The 26,076-nt window shown below is 45.3% G+C and overlaps 1 protein-coding gene across 1 annotated transcript in view; it reads left to right on the top strand.

The window, feature by feature from the left end:
* Nucleotides 1–26,076, top strand: part of SPATA4 (spermatogenesis associated 4) — a 226,303-nt gene that overhangs the window by 70,972 nt on the left and 129,255 nt on the right. Inside the window, exon 3 of the mRNA XM_085641866.1 lies at nucleotides 3,564–3,682. Within this exon, the coding sequence (XP_085497992.1) occupies nucleotides 3,564–3,682 (119 nt within the window). The remainder of the gene's footprint in view (nucleotides 1–3,563; nucleotides 3,683–26,076) is intronic.

Below are 26,076 nucleotides of genomic sequence, written 5' to 3'. Positions count from 1 at the left end.
GTCTCTCCTTACCCTCCACCTCGGTCTCTCCTCACCCTCCACCTCGGTCTCTCCTCACTCTCCACCTCGGTCTCTCCTCACCCTCCACCTCTGTCTCTCCTCACCCTCCACCTCGGTCTCTCCTCACCCTCCACCTCCGTCTCTCCTCACACTCCACCTCGGTCTCTCCTCACCCTCCACCTCGGTCTCTCCTCACCCTCCACCTCCATCTCTCCTCACCCTCCACCTCCGTCTCTCTTCACCCTCCAACTCTGTTTCTCCTCACCCTCCACCTCACCCTCCATGTGTCTCTCCTCACCCTCCAACTCACCCTCTCACCCTCCACGTGTCTCTCCTCACCCTCCACGTCTCTCCTCACCCTCCACGTGTCTCTCCTCACCCTCCACACGTCTCTCCTCACCCTCCACACGTCTCTCCTCACCCTCCACACGTCTCTCCTCACCCTCCACACGTCTCTTCTCACCCTCCACACGTGTCTCTCCTCACCCTCCACACGTGTCTCTCCTCACCCTCCACACGTGTCTCTGCTCACCCTCCACACGTGTCTCTGCTCACCCTCCACACGTGTCTCTGCTCACCCTCCACATGTGTCTCTTCTCACCCTCCACGTGTCTCTCCTCACCCTCCACACGTCTCTCCTCACCCTCCACACATCTCTCCTCACCCTCCACACGTCTCTCTCCTCACCCTCCACCTCACCCTCCACATGTGTCTCTCCTCACCCTCCGTGTCTCTCCTCACCCTCCACGTGTCTCTCCTCACCCTCCACGTGTCTCTCCTCACCCTCCATGTCTCTCCTCACCCTCCACATGTCTCTCCTCACCCTCCACGTGTCTCTCCTCACCCTCCACGTGTCTCTCCTCACCCTCCACACGTGTATCTCCTCACCCTCCACACGTGTATCTCCTCACCCTCCACACGTGTCTCTCCTCACCCTCCACATGTGTCTCTCCTCACCCTCCCCATGTGTCTCTCCTCACCCTCCACATGTGTATCTCCTCACCCTCCACACGTGTCTCTCCTCACCCTTCACACGTGTCTCCTCACCCTCCACATGTGTCTCCTCCTCACCCTCCACATGTGTCTCCTCCTCACGCTCCACATGTGTCTCTCCTCACCCTCCACACGTGTCTCTCCTCACCCTCCACATGTCTCTCCTCACCCTCCACGTGTCTCTCCTCACCCTCCACGTGTCTCTGCTGCACGCCTCACACTGCTGCACGCCTCACACTGCTGCACGCCTCACACTGCTGCACGCCTGACACTGCTGCATGCCTCACACTGCTGCATGCCGCTGCACGCCACACACTGCTGCACGCCTCACACTGCTGCACTCCACACACTGCCACACACTGCTGCATGCTGCACGCCGCACACTGCTGCACGCCACACACAGCTGCACGCCACACATTGCTACACGAAACATTGCTGCACGCCACACACTGCTGCACGGCACACACTGATGCAACCGGCACACTGCTGCACGCCACACACTGCTGCACACTGCTGTATTACTCACTGCTGCATGCTGCTCGACACTGCTGCACGCAGCACACTGCTGCACGCCGCACACTGCTGCACGCCGCTGCACACCACAGTGCTGCATGCCTCACACTGCTACACGAAACACTGCTGCACGCCGCACACTGCTGCACGCAGCACACAGCTGCACGCCGCACACTGCTGCACGCCGCTGCACGTCACAGTGCTGCATGCCTCACACTGCTACACGAAACACTGCTGCACGCCGCACACTGCTGCACGCCACACACTGCTGCACGCCTCACACTGCTGCACGCCGCACACTGCTGCACGCCGCACACTGCTGCACTCCACACACTGCTTTTATGTGAGTTTATGCTACTGACATTGTAAATGACACTGCCTTTTATTTGTTTTAAAACCAAAACATAAATAAAAGGCATTGTAATTTTACAATGCCAATAGCTCAAACTCTTATAAATGCGAGACCTATTGCATTGCAAATGCTTGATTTTTTTTGGGAATGATGGTTGGGTGAAGGGCAACACGGACAAGGGGATGGTCCAGTGGGGTGCTAGGGAAGAGGTAACAGACAAGGGAGAGTTGGGTGAAAGGGAATAAGCAACACAACGGGAAAAAGAAAAATACTACTACAGTCACTGCGCTAGCAGCAGGAATATCCTAATCAAAATGAGGCAGTCTTTAATTGGTCCATACTCCTGAGGAAAGATGACGAGGTGAAGTGGGCATGTGCTGCCCAATTTGGAAGAGTGACAATGAAACCAACAGATGTAAGCAACGTGTGGGCTCCTAACCCCTTGTTTACATTATCTCTCACAAGTGAGATCGCATGCAGCACATGCGCTGTCACAGACGAGGCCTAAAAATGCAGTAACTCACTGGGAAGTTAGCCAATGGCTAAAGTGGGCCTACCCTATTACCACATGCAGTATACTGTGGTGGACATAAGTACAAGGTGAATGGCACAACAATAGACCAATGGATGATGAGGGCTGACTGAAAGCCTCTATAATTAATTTTTATATAGATATAATTTGACTAAAATCAAAAGGTCTTAGCTAACTCCAGATCCAAAGCTATAAATGTTGACATGTGCGAAATGAATATATCAAGAGTAATAATTTCCACATGTATATCCGAAAGCGGAAAATTATTTTAATCGGGCAGAGCTGCAAAGTTTTTGATGAATCTTCATGAATATTGCTAAAAATTAATAAAAATCTTAATAGAGAAGCGGTCCCTTGTGCTGTTCAATGCACACCCTGTAATGAAGGTTGAAGGGTGCACCCAAACAGCCAATAGTAGTAGGTGTAGCTGAAAAGTCCAATGGGCTGAGACAAGATGTGATTGATAGTTTCAAGTCAGTGTCTGAAAGAAGCAGGTCGAACGAAGAAAGCCTGTTGTTGAACTTGCAAATCCAAAGCCGCTGTATACATCTTGTAAGCAGTAGGTGTGTTTGACAGCTTTGCTGCCAAGTCCCTGGCCTAAAAACTGCTCCTGGGTAACTAATATGAAAAGAGCTGGTTTAGGACTACTCATTCCTGGGTCCATATTATTAGTTAGAAATATGTGCTTTAAGTAACCAGTAAATAAGGTAAATGTATAGTGAGTCGTCTGTATCCAGTTTATTGGTGGTATGTAAGATCAGTATAATTAGCTTGGAAAATATCCAGCATTCCAACGTGTATGCTGCCATGTCTTGTGTCATTTCGAAGGAATATGTGACAGACTGAGGTGCTGGTGGTTGGTAATCAACCCCAGCTTTGGGACCTTCAGTGACGGCCTACTGAACTTGGCCGAGTGCCAACACCATGTAAAGTGGTTAAAAACCTGGGCACGTGATTGGATGTGGAGCTCTCTATGAACTTTTACATTTTTAAACTTGCGCTGTCTGTTTTCTACAACGAATAGATATTTATACAATCATTAAATTGATATGTTCACGCGTTTCTTTATCGATTGTGTTAAATGGCAGCAGATATGCATTTGTAGTAGTGTTACCTTCTTTTGATGTTTAAAATAATCATTATTACTCTTCGACACTGTTTTCTTTTGCAAAGTTTTTCTCGAAACGAAACGTGAATATCAGCAGAGAATTGATTGATGGGACAATTCACTGTAAGCCGGGAGCAGCAGAGATGTTGTTGCAGACCATATATGTTATCTTGACAAACAGACGGTAAGCAGTGTTCTATATTTTTTTTAATGACTCCGCTTGCCTTTTTGATACATAGAAAGCAAAACCAAAATTTCACTAAAAAGTAAAAGGACATTTGGACAAGTTCCTGATGAGCGTACATTGGCAGAGTATTAGCCAAGGTGCATATTTTGGTTGAGTTTAAAATAAAAGAATTGCTGTTCTGGCATGTTTGCTATATTTACTTTCTCAAGAAAGTCTGAACAAGGCTCATTTCAGGTTGTGCTACTGGAAGGCCCTGAAAAGAGTGGTACTTGTTTGTTGCCTCCCAAACGATAGGTCTGAGGCCTATAAGGATCAAACTATCTTCTGACTGATTTTTATCCACTGTGCAGATTGTAGAAAAATCTTGGAGGAAATGCTTTGGTTGGAAAGTGCACAGCAGACTGAGCTAGACAAGCCAGAAATGTTTGGGGGAGGTGACTTTATGGAGTATGTGGTAAATAAAATAAATATTACCGGACTGAATTTCATGCGGAATCTTAAATTAAAGTAAATAGCTCAAAATAACAAGAGGCAGAATCCGTGGTATAAGAGGTTTCTAATGGGCTTTATTCCATTCAAAATGGCCGACTCGAGTCGCGGCCCTCAGGTTCCGTCACCACGAAGGTTCAGGAAGTGAAGTACAATAATTTATTAACAGACATGTATTTTTATAATAAGTACATTACAATGAAACGAATGTAGAAGGCGTAACATTTGATAAGAAAAATGACGTGACAGTGACATAATCGAAACTAGGCGTAATAAGGAATAAAAGAAACATGATTGGTTAGAATTATCAGACATAGGTGGATCTATAAGATAATACTTGGCATAGATGCGCGCGCGGCAGCATGACGTGTAATTGACGTGCAACTAGGGGGTGAAGGGGACTTGACATTTAGCTCTACATGTGGAGACGAGAAGTCTGGGGTCAAGTCATCCTAATCCCAAATCATATCTAACATCCTATGTTTAAAGAACTATGTTATCCACAAGGAAGGACTCTCGGACAGAATCTATTCTATACTGACTGTGTGCGTGTACAAGCGTCTAAGTGTCTATATGAGATGCGAGGGGCAGAAAACTTTCCATGGCAACAGGGCTATGAATCACTTGCAGGAGGACGGAAAGACTGAGTCCTTTGCTTGTGAGCTAAAGGAAATGTTTACCTAAATCACTGGACAGGAATGCATCGGCTGAAGAGCAAAATAGATAATTCGAAGGTGAAATACAACTTCTTGGCAGACAGGCGAAAACTGGCCGAGGCAGGCACCGTTAGCTGCACAGGGAGTAGGACAAAGTTCATGGATACAGATGCGAGCTCAAGCTGAAGCTGTCAGAGACAGAGAGCAGGGAAAGGCTTTGAGGACAGAATCGGGCCTACTCGCCTGAACTGTAAAAATGGAGTAACTTAGCCATATAAAGTCGGTGGCCTTTCATACTTAGGAATTAACTATCCGGCCCATTGATGGCGGATCTGACAGAGAACATGTTGACAGTAGACACACATATGTTTGCGTCTTAGAAACTGGAACTGGAGGGAACATACATGTACTTGTAACATGCATATAGAACCGTTGGGGTCCAAGATAGGGGACATAACTGACCAGGGAAATCCACTTTTCCACATTCCCTCCTTGTCCCCTTACTTGCCCATCAAGAAACATTAATCTTCATCATTCCATTGATTTGCTCATGGAGCATCATTTCTTCTTCTTTCTTCTTCCGGGATCTTGAGCGAAAACCTTGATGTGGAATACACGATGTGGCACACAGACCACAAATCGCTGGTCCACATTGCAGGCATAGACAACAACTGAAGAGCATAAGAAGGCCAATACCTAGGAAGGATAGAACTCTCCATCCCCAGGCTGATATCACACTCCAAAACCACCCGGACCACGTCCAAGTGCCTGGATTCTCGTGTATCTGGCTTACAATCTTATGAAGGCGTGTTATAGCTTTATATACAGATGGCGAATTTTCTGGTATGAATATACAGCAGCTGGATCCGATGACCCTACAAGCTCCGCCCCTATCGGCCAGGATGACGTCAAGGACAAGACGATTCTGGAGAACAACAATTCTCATCACTGATTGTTCCTCTGTCAGATTGCCTAGGGCGGCTATAGTCTCGTTTACTACAGCTTCAAGAGTCTTGGTGAGTCTGCGTATCAGCTTACTATTTGATATAGTACCTATATAGGGAAAGATACCTTTATTGAAATCTACATACTTGTCCCATGCTGTCTCAGTATAATCGACAACTGGGAGATCTCTTCGCTCTCTATTGTGTACTAAATGAACATTTCGATAATAATCAGGGGGAGCTAGGAAAACAGGTGGCAAAAGGAATGCTATGTAACAGGTACCATCCCAATCTAGAGGCAGACGCATATATGCAGTCTGACCACATATGAAGTAGGAATGGCGAGAAGCTCTAAATGAAGATTTACCTTGATCACTATATTCTACTGTAGTAACGCATTGGCTATGGCCCATATGTATGGAACCAACTTTTCTCACACATAATTCACCCTTAACTGGAAATACTGACATAGTGGGCAAAATTAGTTCAACTTCGGATTTGACATTCAAAATCATAAGATTAGGTGTAAAATTACCTAATTTATACACTTCATTTTCTAGATCAGTTCCTGTTCTACTGAGGTGACCCTCCTTATTAGGGTGACAGACTTTGAATAAAACTAGATTCAGATTTCCCCATATCCAATGTTGTTGATAAACTGCTGTGTCTGGGTCTATGGAATTTAATAAACTAAACCATGCTCCACAGGAGCCATTGTGTGTGAATGGATGTGGAAAGAAAGGCAGAACTCCTTTGTTATTCTGATAGGGAGGGAGTCGGCCACACACCCAACAATTGGTCGCATTACTAGTCTGATGGGAATGATGTAACATACTAATGAATGTGTTATTGCGCAGCGCAAGTCTATAGGATAATTCATGTGGCGGTAGGTCACTAAAAGAATGTTCATCAGTTATATTGAAAACACGTTTAGAAACAGGATGATATATGTGCAAAATCATACTCGTAATAATTACTAAAATACTCAATAAAAACAAAATTAATAATGTCACAATACAGTGGTTACGCAGTAATTTACAATAAGCATGTCGTTTCATTATGATTCTGGACTCTACATGATTCAGACCTAAGGGATACATGTCGGGACAGATTCAACCGCTTCACCTTGGAGAGGACTTAAACAATCAAATCGTCCGACAGTTTAGATCTGGACCTGAGTTTCTGTTTATAGCACTGAGAGTCATTCAGTTCAACAAAAGGAAGTTTTGAATCAGTCTGTGAGGGAGTGCAGGGCACAGTGTCTATATCTGAAGGTAGTCCAAAAAATTTTTTTATATGGGTGGAATGCACCCATCCTTTCCGTCCTTCGATCTTCACAGCTGTTCTGGTCGTCAGCAGGACCTGCTTAGGCAACTTCCACCTAGGATCCAATTGGCTTTTCCTATCAAAATTCCGAACCAGGACAAAGTCCCCGGGGACCACGTCATGGGGTTTCGCCTCAGTGTTGTCGGGAAAGGCTGCAGCTACCTGTGAACGAGAAGATTGTAGTGCAGACATCAAGGAAGCCAGGTAATCTGTCAGCATATTACAGTCAACATCAGTTATTTTACGTGGTATAGGCGTCCCCCACATATTCGGCGGTCTACCAAAGATCACCTCATACGGGGATAGCCCTGTTCTAGAGTGTGCTACCATTCTCATGTAAAAGAGTGCAACTGGTAATGCTACTATCCAGTCGACACCTTTCTCTCTACATATTTTGGACAGTCTGATTTTCAGTGTCTGGTTATGTCTTTCTACGAGACCTGCTGCTTCGGGGTGTCGGACACAGTGGAATTTCCACTGATATCCCAACAAGAGTGAGACATGTTTCATTAATTCGGATGAGAAAGGCTGACCGTTATCTGAATATACAACACGTGGTAAACCGTACCGTGGGAAGAATTCTCGAACTAGCTGCTTGGCAGTAGTCGGGGCAGTGTAATCTGATACGGGATACGCCTCTGTCCAACGAGAGAGAGCGCAGACAACTACGAGGACATATTTGAATCCTCGACAACGTTCCATCTGAATATAATCCATCTGGAGGACTTCAAAAGGATGGTCAGGAGGCTGAAATCCACCCTGCTCTACGGGAACACTCTTTCCTGGATTAAACTGACAACATATCATACAGGTACGAACTTTTTGTTTAGCTGCTGCTCGTAAATGTTTGTTGAACCAAATGTGCTGAATGCTGTCTAGCATAGCCTTCTCTCCTAAATGTGCTGGACTGTGAACTGTAGCTATAATGGCTTGAACCATGGAATCGGGGAGAAACCATACAGATTTCTCCTTCGTCATCCATCCTTGATCTGTCTGGATCCCTCCTAGTTCAGTCCATTTCTTTATTTCTTCTGCTGTGGCATGTGTCTGTATGTCAATTACGTCAAGTGTGGGATCCTTAATTGTCATACACTGTGTTGGTGTCTGAACTATTGGCTTTGTCATGTCTAATGTGCGATTCTGAGCAGTCTGTTTAGCTGTTCTGTCAGCTAAATCATTGCCTTGAGAAATGGTATCAGTAACCTTCGTGTGTGCTTTACATTTCATAATCGATATAGCAGTGGGTAGATGAATCGCGTCTAACAGAGCATGAATGAGGGACCCGTGTTGAATATGTGTTCCATGAGAAGTTAAATAACCCCTCTCCCGCCAAAGCACTCCGAAGTCATGTACGACTCCAAATGCATAACGTGAATCAGTATATATGTTGACTTTCTTGTCCGTGGCTTGAATACAGGCTTGTGTTAGAGCAATAAGTTCTGCTGCTTGGGCTGACAAAGTATCTATACAATGTGTCTCAATAACTTCAGTGTCTGTGGTGACTGCATACGCGGCCACTAAATCTCCTTTACTTGTTCTCATGCATGATCCGTCTACATACAACGTCAGGTCTGGATCTAACAATGGAACGTCTGTCAAGTCTTGTCTAGGTTTCGTCTTTATTTCAATGATTTCAACACAATCATGAGCTAGTGGGTCTGTTCCAATTACAGGTAATAGTGTAGCAGGATTCAATGTATTACACCGTCGGATCTCTATGTGTGGTTGAAACAATGTCAGTTCATAACCGGTAAGTCTTGCTATGGTCAAGTGTTGCGTTTGTGTTCGGTTCACAAGAACCTCTACTGCATGTGGTACTTGAACTGTCAATGGATGTCCTAATACTATGGCATCGCTTTGTCTGATTGCTAAAGCTGTCGCTGCCACTGATTTCAGGCATGCAGGCAAAGCCTGAGCTACGGGATCTAATGTACTGGAAAAATAAGCACATGGCTTGCGTGATCCTGCTTGATCCTGAGTGAGTACTGACAAGGCAGTACCTTCGCGTTCTGTAACAAAGAGTGTAAAAGGTTTGCTATAACATGGTGTTGCTAAAACAGGTGCTTGACATAAAGCTTCCTTTAGGCTTTCAAAAGCTTGTGTATGTTCCTGAGTCCAAGGGAGAACAGTCGATGTGGCTGCCTCCTGTGTGGTTAACTGAATGAGTGGCTTCGCTAGAAATGCATATTGGGGAATCCACTGTCTACAGTATGAAGTGAGGCCTATAAAAGCCCGCACTTCCTTTTGCGTCTGCGGTATTGGCATGTTTGCAATTAACTGAATGCGATCAGGTGTAAGCTGCCTTCCCTCCTTGGACAGCGAGTGACCAAGATAAATAACTCGCTGAACACAGAATTGCAGCTTAGAAGGGGACACCTTGTGTCCTTTGTCTGCTAGAAAATGTAAGACTGTCAATGAGGCTTTTTCACATTCGTGTTCGCTTCGTGCGGTGATCAGCAGATCATCGACGTATTGAAGCAGTGCAGTATTGACTGGCATGTGTATACTGTCAAGTTCTCGTTTCAGTGCTTGGCTGTAGATGCTGGGGCTTTCTGTAAATCCTTGGGGAGCGCGTGAGAATTTAAAGCTGCGCCCATTTAAACTGAATCCGAACAAGTATTGGCTTTCCGGATCTATTGGGACGCTGAAAAAGGCATTCTTGAGATCAATTACAGTAAAGAATGTTGCTTCGGAATCAATTGCTGTCAACAATGATGATATATCAGGGACCACAGGGAATTGTGGTACAATACACTTGTTTAGTTCACGCAAATCAATAACCAATCGGTACACTGGGGGAGCAGTAGGATCAGTTCGTTTAAGAATCGGAATTATCGGTGAATTACATACATTGGAGTCTGTTTCTACAACAACTCCCTGGGCAATTAGTTCATCAATGATTTTCAACAAAGCCACTACAGCATCATGCGGTAACTTGTATTGTCGCATTCGTGGTAATACCACTCCTGCTTTCAATGTAACTCGATAGGGTGTAATGTTCATGCAGCCAACATCCATAGGGCCTTGTGCCCATAGATGTACTGGTAAAATCTGTAGTCGGGGATCCATGTCTCTAGACACATAGTGACCTTTAAAATCACGCAAAAACAACCTTACTCCTTCCGGAGAACAACATATTATGGCTCCTAGTGCTTTCAGAGTTTTAATTCCTAACAAATTTTCTGGGCATGATTTAGTAAGCAATAAATCTGTAGTTCGTGTCAAGGGACCTATTGTAAGTGGTAGAGGCTTTGATACTTCATTAACAATAGGTTTTCCTGAAAAACCAAGGGAAACATTTTGAGAGCCTGAGAGGGGTGCCCCTGGAACTTCACTACTTTTTATGGTTGTTCGACTTGCCCCTGTATCGAGTAAAAATTTTCTGTCATGACCTAATAATTCACTATGGACATAAGGTCCTTCTTGATCTACTGGAATCTCGATAAGGGGTAAGTCAACTTCCCTCTCTAGGCTGGTTCATGCGTAACGCTGATACTCAGGGTATTCATACTGTGCAGTCTGATACATTTGTTGTGTTGTGGTTTGTGTGGCAGTAGTAGGCAACGGTGGTGCAGCTGGCACAAACTGTATGGGTTGCTGTGAGGCTGGCATAGACTGTTGCTGAACTGGCACGGACTGTCCATGCTGCATAGCTCCTTGTTCATTCTGATCTTGTCTAACTAATCGTGGTCTCTCCTTTGTAATGCCTGTAGCTATATTACGTTTCAGGACTGGACAATCGTGTACATGATGGCCCAGTTGTTTACAGTAATTGCAGGTTCCTTTTACAGGAACTGCAGAATCACCAGAATGTGTCACACCCTTTTTGTGACCATCTGCTGGTACTGTCTGAGAAACTAGCATTTTCATTTTTGTATCCTTCATGCGTCTATGCTCGTGTTCTTGTTCATCCCTAATTCTATTGTGATGATACTGTAACATTTGTAGCATTTGCGACGGAGTGTTACTTTGCCAGGTACTCTCGAATTTCAATATTCTATTCTTCACTGGAGGCAATGCATTTTCCACTAATTTTGTCACAAATAAATGTGGATATGAGTCACTACTTGCTTTTATACCACTATTTATACCAAAACATTTTTCAAATCGAGCATAATAATCGCTTGTGTCTTCATCTTGCTTTTGTTTACAGGCTGTGATTGCACCCCAATCTTCCTTTTTTGTAGTTAATAAACGTGGCAGTACCTGTACTAGTAAACCTGGTAATAGTTTAACTTTATCCCCGAGCCCTGAACCTGCGGCTCGGCCCCTTTCTTCCTCTGCTAATGCTGTCCAGTCTATCTTTTGGTCTCCCACTTCCCACTCTTTTTCTTTCAGTTTTTCATATATGCCAGCAGGCAAAAGCACCTTTAATATTGTCATAATATCAGGAAAGGTGTACTCTCCCATCAGTAACATGTCTTTAATTTCTCGGTGGAAACCCGCTGGGTCTTTGTCATGACTAGGTACTACTTTTTTCATTTCTAATAATTCCATTTTTGATATGGGTGTGTAAACAAATACACGGTGAAACTCATTGTCTTCGCCTTTTATTGGGTGCACTTCTCGTAGAGGATTTTGTCTATCCATGTAGTACGGTGCTCTTTCTCTGGGGGGCAGGGAGAGAGAATCTGGACTTACAAAAAGGACGTACTGCTTACGTGACACTAATATCTCTTTAATTAGCTTGTTACTAGAACCTCTCCATCTGTACGTAAGTAGTTCCGTTAATATATCAGGTAAAGGACCAGGGTCAGCATGTTGGCTCTTATATAATATGAGGAGTTGCTGAATCATATAGATTCCAGCTAAACGTTGTTCATCTGTACTGAGGTTGAGAAACGTGCGTGCTACGGTCTCATCACCGTATTTTTCAGGACTAACAATCCAGTGAACGGCTGATCTGGCTAATTCTTGCTCATCCATGGAATCGAGGAGGTGGTAACCTCTTCGTTCTCGTAGTATTTTATCTGCGGCTTGAAACGAATGTTCAGGAGACTTCAGATTTATTACAGGCGTTGGATACGTTCTGCTATTATTTGGACATACAGAATGTATTGGATCAGAAAAACATCTAGTATTTTCACAAGATCTTCCTCTGCCTACATAGGCTATGGTCTCTGACTGTCTTGCAGAATTCCCTGCTTCGGTCACTTCATCTTGCTCAAACTCGTCTGTTCCCAATCTCTCTTCATGAATACGCTCTATTTCTTTACGTATTTTTCGGCACATGGCTATTATACAATTTTGCTTATCGTGTCTCCCTTCTGATATATTCTGACTCCATCTTGTAAGAATAAGCATTGCATTCCGGTCTACCCCCGGACGATCTTGATTTCTGATCACACAGTTTATGAGGAAACGTAACAGTTCCCCTTGTATCTCTACTTTCTGGAATTCCATAGCTCTGTTAATACATCCTGGATCTCGTCCTGTTTGAACAAAGTGATATATGTTATCTAGATGCGTAGCCATCCCTGGTAACCTTGCTAAATACTCTGCGGCTCGTCTGATACGTAATGATGCCAGAACCATTTCGTCCTCTTTACCAACCACTGGGTCATATCTACAATTTACAAGGAGTTCCTTAAGCGTACGTTCATTTACGAACTTAGGTGTACGTGAATGTGCTGACTCTTGAAAAACAAGTTTATTTATTCTAGGTGGCGTGAAAGTACTGCTAGCACCTCCCGTGGCCCCATCTGGGGCGTCGGGTGTGAAAGGGTTCGTCGAACGTGATACAGCAACTATGGGTGTCGATACCCCTGTAGAGTCGACTGCGGAAACAGATGCGGAAACAGATGTGCTTGCCGATGCTTGTATCGGGACTTGCTGTTGCACGGGGACAGATACCTGATCCTGACGTTGAGCCCCCCCAGACGGTCTATGTGGTGTGGCGTTAGCATACTCGGGGGCTGCATCGTCTAGATATGAGGAAAGGAAAACATCTTCTGCGGTTCTGGGATGCCCCTTTGGATGTACCTTAATTGGAAATAACGGGGGTGGCAAGTCTTTTGGCACCTCCGTAACAGCCTTAGGTAGTCCTTCGGCTAGAAGGGGATACATACCATTCATAAGAGCATTTCTTTGTCTATTTACTTGTTCTGATTTCACTCGGATACCTTCCTCAATTAATAGATTTTCTTGAACTTTATTTGAACTCTCTTTACTCCTCTCTTCTTGTCTACGTGCTTTTTCTGTTCGTCTATGAGATTCTTTACGCCATAACTCAACGGCGTCTTTCTGTGACTGTCTGACCTTTCTTTTCCATAACTCTTCCTCCACTTTCATGATGCACTCTGCATCCCAGGTTCCCGCTATGGGCCACCTTTGACTTTCCGGTAATCCTTTGGTATAATCTACCCATAGATCAAGAAACAATATGGCATCTAAGCCATGTTTATGGTACATGAAATGTCCTGGAGTGTCTCTAGGAGGAATAGGAACTGCTTCTTCAAGCACCCCTTTTCTAGTAGTAATCTGTCTTAACTTCGAGAAGAGCGGCATATTGACAACTGATCTGATACTTACTCTTGAACTTACTTAATACGAGAAACACAATAATGAACAGTGAACAATGAACAGTCATTCATACCACAATATGCAAGACATTTTCTGAATACTTTAAACATTAAACATTAAACATTATAACAATGATCGACAATGATGACAGTCTGCCTAACTAATCACCACGCTGAATTCTTGACAATAACTGAATACTTCGGAATACTTGATATACTGCTAAACAGTACATATACACTGCTAAACAGTGCAGACCGGATTTGTGTACCCAAATCCGTCTTGACCGGCACAACCTATGTGCGCGTCAACACGCCTCCTCGGCGATGGTACTCACCGAGTAGCTCCTTGAAACGGAAGGCCTCAGAGAATGGACAGGACTCGATAACTGCGGACATCGGACCCTCTGGACGTCGGAATTTCGGAAAACCTGGTGGGCCTCTGTATACCTCGGATCTTGCTCTCTCAGCTAGGCTCTGGTCGGGATACTTCGCACTTCTCACCGCCTCGTCTGGGTTGATCGCAGCCTCAGTCGCCCCCGCTTGACCGGAGGGAGCTTACAGGAAATCCTGCTGGTACGCGTTTATGGTCCGTCCAGCTGTGGCAGGAGACCGGGCCTGCAACGCACCGCCGGCGCGTGAGATGAGAAAGTGTCCCTGTTCGGGCGCCATTATGTGGTAAATAAAATAAATATTACCGGACTGAATTTCATGCGGAATCTTAAATTAAAGTAAATAGCTCAAAATAACAAGAGGCAGAATCCGTGGTATAAGAGGTTTCTAATGGGCTTTATTCCATTCAAAATGGCCGACTCGAGTCGCGGCCCTCAGGTTCCGTCACCACGAAGGTTCAGGAAGTGAAGTACAATAATTTATTAACAGACATGTATTTTTATAATAAGTACATTACAATGAAACGAATGTAGAAGGCGTAACATTTGATAAGAAAAATGACGTGACAGTGACATAATCGAAACTAGGCGTAATAAGGAATAAAAGAAACATGATTGGTTAGAATTATCAGACATAGGTGGATCTATAAGATAATACTTGGCATAGATGCGCGCGCGGCAGCATGACGTGTAATTGACGTGCAACTAGGGGGTGAAGGGGACTTGACATTTAGCTCTACATGTGGAGACGAGAAGTCTGGGGTCAAGTCATCCTAATCCCAAATCATATCTAACATCCTATGTTTAAAGAACTATGTTATCCACAAGGAAGGACTCTCGGACAGAATCTATTCTATACTGACTGTGTGCGTGTACAAGCGTCTAAGTGTCTATATGAGATGCGAGGGGCAGAAAACTTTCCATGGCAACAGGGCTATGAATCACTTGCAGGAGGACGGAAAGACTGAGTCCTTTGCTTGTGAGCTAAAGGAAATGTTTACCTAAATCACTGGACAGGAATGCATCGGCTGAAGAGCAAAATAGATAATTCGAAGGTGAAATACAACTTCTTGGCAGACAGGCGAAAACTGGCCGAGGCAGGCACCGTTAGCTGCACAGGGAGTAGGACAAAGTTCATGGATACAGATGCGAGCTCAAGCTGAAGCTGTCAGAGACAGAGAGCAGGGAAAGGCTTTGAGGACAGAATCGGGCCTACTCGCCTGAACTGTAAAAATGGAGTAACTTAGCCATATAAAGTCGGTGGCCTTTCATACTTAGGAATTAACTATCCGGCCCATTGATGGCGGATCTGACAGAGAACATGTTGACAGTAGACACACATATGTTTGCGTCTTAGAAACTGGAACTGGAGGGAACATACATGTACTTGTAACATGCATATAGAACCGTTGGGGTCCAAGATAGGGGACATAACTGACCAGGGAAATCCACTTTTCCACAAGTAAACTGCCAATCTTGGCTACACCCCTCTTGGTGACACTACAGCCCCGTCTATACTTCTCTATTGAAATGTTTGGGAACTTAGTTTTACAATAAATGTATGCGAGAGGGTTTTTTACTAAGTTAATTCTACATAGGTGAAATCAGTACTGAAATCAATAGATCTTAGGCCAGCAAACTGGCATGTGACGTGCCTATGACAACAGGGTGGGGTATGACTTGAGTCTTCGTATTTTAGTTATCATGGCTACCAATACTATTTTGTTTTATAACCCACTCCTCACTACTGTCATGTTGTTGTACGGGCCATAGTGAGTGCTAAGCTAGGCACGGTCTGGAATCCCTCCAAATCCTGTGAACATAATATCATTGATTTAGAACATTGGAGTTAGGCAAGTTCTAGGTCTTGGTTACTACTACCACATTTCCCAAAGTGTTACAATTGTACACGGATTTAAGCATGATAATCAGATTAGATTCAAGACTCTGTGTTTGGTGTACAAAACCATTCATGTTTAAGGACCCAGCTGGATATATGATATCCATAATGTGCAGAAAATGCGAGGGAAACGTTTTTTCCTCTCTAGGATTCAGTACTGGAATGCTGTACCTGATAACATTAGAATGGTAAGAAACATGTTAACTTGTGCTCCTTCATAAACACACACCTCTTTAAGTAATCCATGGCAGAGTTGTCCACCTACCCTTTGACATCTAGGGAACATGGCACGACAGCACCTAGAAACAATCTATTTTTTTGTTTGTGTCAGTTTTATTGAGTAAACGTCAACAAACAACATAACAATGCAGGGTTTGCAATGATAGGGCACACGCAGGTGCAGGTAGATCACAGTGACCATGCCATTTCCAAATCTTAGAAACACTATGGCAACTTGTCAGAGTACAGTTGCCTCAGTACAGTTGCACTTCAGGCAGGAGCGAGCAGTTCACTCCTGGACCAAAAGTTCATAAGACATACCTTTTCCGCCTGGGTTAGACCAAGGTGCCTTGATCTGCCGCAATCAATGACAGGCAGTCAGGCTCAATCTATGCAGGGAATGGGGGGAGAAAACATAGCTTCTTTGACTTTTTTTATTTGCCTCAGTCCACCAGATCATAAGGAGGAGGGCAAGGGGCCACAGATATTTTTCGGTCTGTTGGGGTGGAGTAGAGTAAAATAGTAGATTGCCAATTGCTGTTGACAATACCCAATACCTATTAACCATTTCCTGGCCTTGGGGCCCTATCTGTTCTCCGGGTTCATGCCACCCTTCCTTTAACCAGTGGCACTGCAATAGTAACAATGCGACGTATGTCACACTGGGTGTCAGCAGTATAGCCCAGGAGTGCCGTCTGCGGGCACCACCCCAATGGCAGTTCAAGAAGATCTCAAAGATCTTTGATCAAAAGGTCTTTAATGCTTGGGCAGAACCAAGCTAGGCACATGAAGTCTGTATCCCAGGTCCCACTACGAAAGCAGCGGGAGTCTGGTTGCAGTCTGAGCTGGGCAATTCCAAGTGGTGTGCACTAGAGGCAATGCAGGAATTTGAAATGTGTGAGATGTAGCCTACCATTCGGGGACAGTTTTCCAGTTTGCTTGCAGCAAAATCTCTACTCTTTATCAGTAATAGATCCTGTCTCTATCCATTTCCCAGACATCCCTGGCTCTATAGGTGTCCACTGGGGCCTCAGACTGCATGATTGTGTACAAAGCGGTTGCTAGGTGCATGATAGAGGGGCATGTGATGAGGCTTCCATGGCCCGCATGGCAGATATGCTTGTGGGAATTCAAGGTTGTGAGATTTGTACAGTCGTTAGAGCTGGAGGTAAGTGAACCGATTTAGTGCTGTGCACTCCATAGCGGTGGTGATGGTGGAGTAGTCAATAAAGCGTCCTTTGTGATGAACATCCCCCATTGTGTGCAATCCCTAACTTCTTAACCTACTAAGGGCTCCTGTGTGAGTTGAATCAGCAGGTAGTGATAGAGATTGCGCTGGGGAATAGAGTGTATAGAGCCTCAGCCTTTTGCGGAGGGTGCCCCAGGCCTTTTGAGTGAGGCCACTGTGCTGGTCTCCTTAGGTCTGCATGCCTCCCGTCGACCGTTTATTTGCTACGTGTGCCATTTAAGGTGGGGGTGCATCCATTAATCTGCGAAATGTGCATGAAGGCACAGGTAATAGACTTCAAAATCATTCAATTTTTTTTTCCATCAGTACTATTCATCATCTTTTTCAAATATCTTAACTGAAAACACATGTGGCGTGTTCGCTGGGCGAGGGAGCTATAGAATGCAGAAACATGCTTCTCCTGTCCCAGGGCTTCTCTTTACTTTCCTGAAGTGACCTCCTTGCTGCCCTGATGTGACAACATTCTAGTACATAAATAGCACTTTCTCGCCCAACATTTCCAGTTTCCTTTTTTACACTGACATATTAGGAATTACGAATGCATTGACTGCTGTGTCCATTACATCACCAAAGTTTGTCTTTTTTCTAATTTGTTCTTTATAGGATAAGTACATGGTTAGATCTTGATTTTGAAGCCCAGTCTCTTATGAGAGAAAATTGGCGGCTCGTTCAAGTTGTCTCCCAGAGAGATACAAATCCCCTGAAGTGTGAGGCACATGCTCATTCTCTCTGCTAAAAGTAATATGGCTCCACTATAAATCTTTCTGTAAGACAATTTATGAACATACATATAAAAAGAAGAGTGGTAGGTCCTGGAGTGAATCTTTGCAGACACAGTCACTAGACTGAGAAAAAAGTAGATGGGAAAGATGAACCGAAGCTGCGAACTTTTAGTTATAAAAATCTTAAAGCAGGCTTCGATTCCAGCCTTTGGCGCAGGGAGTGTGTAGACCTTGGTGCCAACAGGGCCATTGATGATAAAGCGTGGATCATTTGAAGTGTAGCTTCTGTACTTTGGCAGTGCTGAGAGTCTAATTTGTGATTCCAGGGAGCCAGTGCACATGCATAGTATGGTTTTAAATATTCCATCAGTGTGCATATTAATGCCCTGTACTTTCAAGACCAGAATGAGATTCTGAGGACTCATGTGAATTCACCCTATTCTGAAGGACAAATCAAAATCAATACAAGTGAAAAGTGTGTTCATTATTTTGTGGCCAGTCAGCGATACACTTCGTAATAGAGAGTCTAAGGGAGATGGGGCCCCTGAGGGCATGCATGGACCTCCAGAATAAAAATTGACTAGAGACTCTGACACTGTGGTCGATGAAGGTGTGCCAGAATTATATTTGATGATTAGATTTATTCTATTTACCATTTTATGGAAAGCTTTTTCTGCTTTTCAAATAAAGCTACATAGTCTGTGATACTATATTTATGATAAAGTTAAAGACATTTTGCATAAAGGCTTGAGAGATGAGACCCACACAGACCCTTATTTTACTTTTTGTTGAGGCATCAATAATCCCATAGTGGATATCTAGGAGAAGTCCGTTTCATCTCCAACGTTTTCTAGAACTACCCTCAAAGTGTAAGCCTGTGGTGTGTGATTTTCCTCATCTAACAAATTACCCAATATCAGATTATCTGGGGGTATGCTGCCAATGCAGGTTGGGGGACTAATGTCTTTCCTGCATTGTTTCCTAGTTAACAACCAACAAGAATAGACACAGTGGCAAACAAAGTTGTTTTTAATCGTTCATTTTTCTTGAGTGCTGTTAATGCGACCAGTAATTTGACCAGATGTCAACATTAATGGTTGTAGATGTTGGAAATTGATAAGGTTGTAATGTAAGCGGTAGCAGATGGACTGCGACATACAGACTGTTTACACAGTCATATCTTGATTTGGAGAATTTTGCAACAAGAGAGATGACCACTTCAGCAAACAAAAACCTTTTGGAAATGGGATTTTCTTTTTTTTCACTGGATTTCCAGTCTACCTATGCCCTCTGAAAGAATTTTTCCATTCAACATCATGTCTAATATTTTAGACTCTTGTGAAGTCACTGAGAATAGATATGATGGCAAAAAAATATTTGCTTTTGGTTCATTGTCCTTGGGGTCTATTGATGTGACTAGTAATTTTGCCAAATGCTGACATTCCTTGTGGTAGAAAAGGATGTTGACAATTCACCAGAGGAATGTACAAGATTTTAATATAGGTGGTAGAAGGATGAAATGGCAGTGGATGTTTAATTTAGCTCCATCTTGGCCACGGATTTTAGCAAACATACAAGCTCTACTGCATAACCTTGTGGGGGGGAGGGGCACTGGCAGAGTGCAAATGCTGGAGGAGCGAAGGAGCAAAGGGCAAGTAAGTACACATTCGAGCCACCATCTCTCATGTGAGACATGGAGATCTCATTGATGTAAAGATCCCTTTATAAGATGATAGCCCCTTCAGAAGCTGAGTAGGAGCCTCAAAGTGGATGCTTTGGGCACTAAGAATAGGCATTGACCCCAAGGAAGCTGAGGAAGGAGCAGAGGGGTGCATGGTCTTGTGGGGTGAACTGGCAGAGCACAAATGCTGAAGGAGCAAAGGGCAAGTTAGAACACATTCGAGGCTTTATCTCTCATGTGAAGCTTGGAGATCTCATTCTTGTAAAGATCCCTTTATAAAATGATAGCCCCTTCTGAAGCTGAGGAGGAGCCGCAAAGTGGATGCTTTGGGGACTAAGAATAGGCATTGATCCCAAGGGAGCTGAGGAAGGAGCAGAGGGGTGAAAAGACTGTTATTTGACGCTGAACTGGAAACCAAAAGGGAGGCCCTGGTACTATTGGGTGAGGGAGGTGAGACAGAGCTTTCAAAGAGGGAGACTAGTATGGGCTGGGTGCAAACACCGGGTTATAGTGATAGGAAGCCATGTCCAGCCTAGGCAGGGGAAACAAGAACATATCCATTGAGCAGCTGTGGTCCGAGTTGCACCAGCTTGGGGTCAGACAAGGCTGCTCTCCTGAAAACTGCCTAAAAGCCTGAATAGTTTCCCCAAACCACTGTACTGAGGGCTGCTACCAATCATCAGGAGTCACCTGTCACTAAGATGGTCGAATCATGCGTAAAGGAAAAAGAGGTATGTTCCCTCTGTGCGGCCTTACTGTGGAATACACTTGCAAAAATTGTCTTGGGTTCAGTCAGGCTCATTTGCACAACTTTAAGCTCAGCCCTGAGTAGCTATGGCTTCGTGTAGCAACGCTTGAACAAAGGAACTAGTGTAAAGCATTTAACAGTACCAACCAATAAAATAAGAAAGCCAAAGCATTTAACAGTACCAAACAACAAAATAAGAAAGCCACGCAAAACAAAAGAAACACAATGCTAATTCATAAAAATAGTCTATTTTAATTAATTTTTAGAGTCCTTGATTAGCAAAATCCACCAGAGGGTTCCGGAGATACAGATTAGTAAAGGTTTTATCAGTTTGTAATTCAATTGCAAACAAGCATTAGTCAATCATAAGATCGCAAACTTTTGAAAATGTTGTTAGAGTTTGTTTGCTACTCAGGCCCGGCTTGGGTGACCAAATCCAACAGGGTGAGGTCTTGGGGAACAATGTGGTAGATTTGGATAGTTACCTGGCCACCAGAGCTTTTTTTTTGTCCAGTTCCAAACTTTACATCATAACCTCCGTAGACTTCAATGGAGTGGTTCTGATGCTGAGGATACTGGATGAAAAGATGATCATAGATGCTCCAGTTGCTGTGGTGTCATTGGGGGCGCCTTTGTGGTGATACCTTGGTCCATGGGTAGGGTGGGGTGACTTTGGCCACAGAGGTTGGGGTCGTTCTAAGTCTTCTTTGAGACCGTAGAAGGTAAGCTGTGGCTGGGCTAGCGGTCTCTGTGCAGAGTGATCCTTGTGAAATCCTTTAGTGGGGGCTCGTGTCCCTCTTGGGTGGCCAATCTGGGCTCCAACAATACTCCTGGGTCCAGCGGACTCGGGTACAATTTTTGGCTGTGAGGAGTTGTCTCTTGGGCGCACAATGACCATACCAGCAAGTCTTCTGTGGTGGCAGCAACTTGCTGGAGTCGGCTTCCTGAGATGTGCTGACTTTGAGAAGTTGCAAAAACAACAGTTGATGGACAGAATGCAGAACAATGTCATACATTCACCCCAGTACAGAGATCTGGGCATAAATCCATCGTTTTTTTGCTCACCATGCCGTTCCAGTTTGAACCCCGCCATATGCAAATCAGTCTTGACCCTGTGCCTCATGGGAACAGTCCCGCCCGAACATTCTTTGACTTTGAGAAGTTGGCCTGGTATATGCTGTCCACTAATTAAAGTGGGCACCCTGTACCAGTCCAAACAACCCTTATGGTGATTAGGTCAAAGACAACCTTTATAGAAAGCTTTCCTAGTGGTAGCTGTGGAGAGCAGCCTTCAGGCTAAGTCTCAAAGGAATGTAAAGCAGTTTGTTTTACCAGATCAGAACCTCCTGAGTAACCAAATGAAAGGAGAACCACACAAGTGTTATGTAAAATATATGCATTTATTACTAAACACTGTCTACTAATCTCTTTATGAGATTAGAGCACAAGGCACACATTCCTTAATCAATAGAACGACAGTAAATAGCACAATACACAGCGGGCTCCAGGGGGAGACCAAACAATATACTAAAAAATGGTGTAACAACAACGACTTCACTAGACACACTGCCTAGAGAATTGCTGGGAACCCAAGGAACCACCCAAAGGTGTGACACAGGGAGCCACGGAGGACAGGTGCAGTTCGGGAACACAGACGCGAGCTCCGTACAACTCTATGGGAAAGTCGCGGTTGGAAAATTACAGTTTAAGGACACTTCGGAGAGGACTTCAAGCAAACCCTTTGGAACATAGAAGGTTCTAAGGCCAGCACCCTTGTGAGTACTGAGGTACCCATGTTACCTATCCCAGAGGAGCTGGGTGCATAGGGGTCAAGTGGTGTTAGAAATCCTCGTCGTTTTCAATGGCATGATGCGAAAAAGTGCTGCTGCCGGGAAGATGAAAAGTGTCCGGTACACGAATGCCCACCTTTGTCGGGTGCTTCAGGTGTGAAGATAGGATGCTTGACTCGAGGACGACCAAAGTCCGGAGGTGAGCTTTCCCAAAAAGGATGTCGAGTGCTGAGGGGTCAGTGTCCGGATTGAACACCAGCAAGCCTTGGCAAAGGCAACCCATTCGGGCAGAGGAAACAAGTTACGGTGAGGACCAGCAAGGTCCTGGGGATTCTCCAAGCTAAGGGGAGTCAGGGTACGTCTGGAGCAACCAGGGAAGACCAAGGAAATTCAAATTGACCCTTGCTAGGACCCACAGGCCAATGGACCAGGGATCGCGAAGAGACCTCGAGCTGAATTACGAAGTACCAGCCCACGGAGCACTCGTGGAGTGGAGGCCAGAAATCTTCAGTGGAAATACTGCTCGGGGTCAGGCCTACGCGTAGCCCAATGCACAGCCTCAGGGATCGCCAATTGCTTATGCAGCTGCAAAACTACACGGTGCACAGGGGTTCGGGTTGCACGGTTCCCACGAGGCATACTTGTCTCAGGATTGCTGAGAGAGCAGATCGACCTCAGAGACGCTCGGGAACCTACCTCCTGTGTTGCAGAAATCTTCGGGGTCCTCAGGAGCTTCGGAGATGCAAACCGGTCAGATGCGTTAAGTTGCCTGCTGCTGCAGGGGAGTAACTCCTTTACTCCAAGGGAGAATCTTCTGTCATCCAGCGAAGTGTAGACCGTCAAAGTACTTGGTTTCTGCTTTCCGAGTTACGTCCAGGTAAAATCTTAAGTCCTGTAGTCAGGTTTCCTACTTTATACCCAAGGAAGGGGTTGGACTAACTCTTGGGACCCACCTAGGGGAGGGTCAGGACAAAGGGGTGGCTACACCCATGTCCTTTGTCCAGTTTCACACCAGAGCAGGAGCAAATGGCTCCTGCAACCGGTTTGAGCTGGACTACGCACAGGGACACCAAATGTGCCCCCAGTGCAGACATCAAAGCACTCTCAGAGTGCACCCACCCAACCTCAATACACTAAAGCCTGTCTGGGAGGTGGTCACACCTCCCTGTGACAGGAAACCTATTGTCAGGCCTTCCTCTGCTCAAGCTTGGCTCAGCAGCAGGAGGGCAGACTCGTGTCTGTGGCTGGCAGCATCCATTTTGTGATGCCCAGGTCGAGAAAGCTGGTACCTGGTGTACCGGTGTTTCACATAAGTCCCTTTAGAAGGGTGGAATCGTACCTCCTCGTTACTGGCGGGGAGGTATGATTCCAAGGTGTTTGCCACCAAACACACCATGTTTCTAAGCAGCCATTTCAAAGTTAGCATTTACCGCGAGGTTAAAATGCACTTAAATATATATGGTTGGCTGCATCACAGACAACCCCGGAAAATAGGTTCCGGAGGCTGCAGAGGGGCTCTGCTCATGCAGGGGCACCCTCTCACAAAAAACCCAGCACCCTGCCTTCAGGATTAGTGAGGCCTGCCATAGGGGTGACTGATAGGTTTATATGTGCAGTGATATGGAGAGATATAGTGAACCTACATCTCAGAAAGGGATGCATGCACCACCTTACCCAGGCTGCAGTAGCAGTCCTGTGGTGTCATTTTGGAAGGCCTCTCAGGGGTGGCACAATAGATGCTTCAGCCCCTGGGAGGTCTTTGGAGTACCTATGCCCTGGGTACATGGTGTACCATATACTAGGGACTGATAAGGGTACCCCAGTATCCAATCTGGAGTGTACCTAAAGTACATGTAATCAATTTAGAGGAGAACACAGATAGACTGGGGTCCTGAATAGCAGGATCCCAGTCAGTCTAAGTCGAAAACAGTGATACATCAGCAAAGAGTGGGGGTAACTATAAGAAGCAAATCCTACTCTCCTACACTGACCCTGGTGCTGGTTCCAGGGGTTCAGTCCACAGTTACTCTGAGGCACTCCTTTGGTCTGGGGCTGGGTCCCAACTTTTCACCTAGCAAGGAGCCACAGACACAGTCCTCTATTCGCTAGCTCAAAATGCAGCAGGTGCAGCCTTTCTTTGTGCAGTCCTGAGGAGTTCTTCTTTAATCCTTGTTCTAGTTCCGACGTGATCAGAGGTTCAGGGTGCCAAGGATGCCATACTTATCCGAGGAAAGTGCCCTGAAGGAACAACATGGCCACTAGCCAATGGGCTACCATGTCCCCTCTCTCTTGGTGATGACTTTCCGGCAATGTGTGGCACATAAGAATCGGCTTGTCACGCTGCCGCTGCTGCTTTAGAACTCTTGCTGCATTTCTAAACATTTTTAAACATTGTCGGAGCACTTTGCTCCTTTTAAATTGTGTTATGCTGTGCTGCTAATTTTGCTATTTCCACAAACCAGATTATGGTGACAACCTTATCCTCAATTTTAATCCTCCTCACTCCCCCCTTGCTCGCATTGCTTGCACATTAAATCGAATTTACATTACTCACTGTTAGAAATGGGGGTCTCTAGTTGGCAATGGCTGGCCACTGTCCAAGTAGGGACCCTTCTTCCTAAGTCTTCCTAAGTCAGAGTAAGCAGCCTACACCCTTTGACAACCCCTGCTCAACCCTGTGGTAACGTAGCACGAGCAGCTAGGCTTATCTCAGAGGCAGTGTGTGAAGCATTTATGACCATACACAGTAATATAATGAGGAACACTACAAATGGACACCACTCAAGTAGTTATGAAAAATAGGTATTTTTATATAGACTTAATCACAAGACCAATAACAGTAAAAATCCACAATACTATAAAAATATAATTACTTTAGAAATGCTGCAAGGAAAAATAGTTCAGGATGCACAAAATGAGGTTTAGTTCAAGACAGGGGTCTCTGCGACCCTTTTACTCTCAAAGTATCTGGTTCCTAGAGCAAAGCAACAAAAAATGTCGCTAAGGCGTTGTAGCGGTAAATATCCTCACGCTAGCCAGCGATGCGTTGAATCCTTACCGCAAGGGAGGATGATGCGCTGGGTTGCGGGCAGGACAAAGCGACAAACTTCCTCACGCTAAGCCGGTGATGCGATGAAATCCTTGCCGCGAAGGGAGGATGATGCACCGAGCCTGTTGCGTGTGCGATCTTGCTGCGTTGACAAAGATGGCGCTCCGCGAGGGAGCGACGATCCGGATTCGATGCGGGGAAAATGGTGAACGCTCGGCGTCCGCGCTGCGATGATCCTGTTGCGACGATTTCAGATAGCGGGCGTTTTCAGGCCCGCAGACAGGTGCTGCGACGATCTTCGGGGTTAGCGAGCGCTCGGCGACAGCGGAGCGGTGATTTTTCTCACGCTCACCAGCTGCAGCGGCCCGCTAACGGAGGTTAGCGATGATTTTCGGCGCTCTCTTCTCAGCAGTAGAAATAGAGGTCCTGGAACGCACAGGAGCCTCACCTGCAGATAGTAATCCTCGCTGGGAGGAAACAGGAGGCTGATGGTGGAGTCTGATGTGCCTGAGACTCCAGCAGGAGGCTAGCTCTCTCCTAGCCCTTGGGTAGTTGCTGTAGCAAAAGAAATAAAAGTCCAATCAAAGTTCTTTTCCTCTTCTTGAAGTCCAGTAGTAACAGCTGCAGGCCAGTCCCAGAAACAGCACACAAGCACAAGGACAGTCCTTCTCCTGCAGATTCTTGTAGCCACACGGACAGAGGTTCTTC

This window comes from Triturus cristatus, chromosome 2_2 (genome assembly GCF_964204655.1).
Source record: "Triturus cristatus chromosome 2_2, aTriCri1.1, whole genome shotgun sequence".
In the NCBI taxonomy this organism is placed as follows: domain Eukaryota; kingdom Metazoa; phylum Chordata; class Amphibia; order Caudata; family Salamandridae; genus Triturus; species Triturus cristatus.
This window is presented reverse-complemented; position numbering and strand designations above follow the sequence as displayed.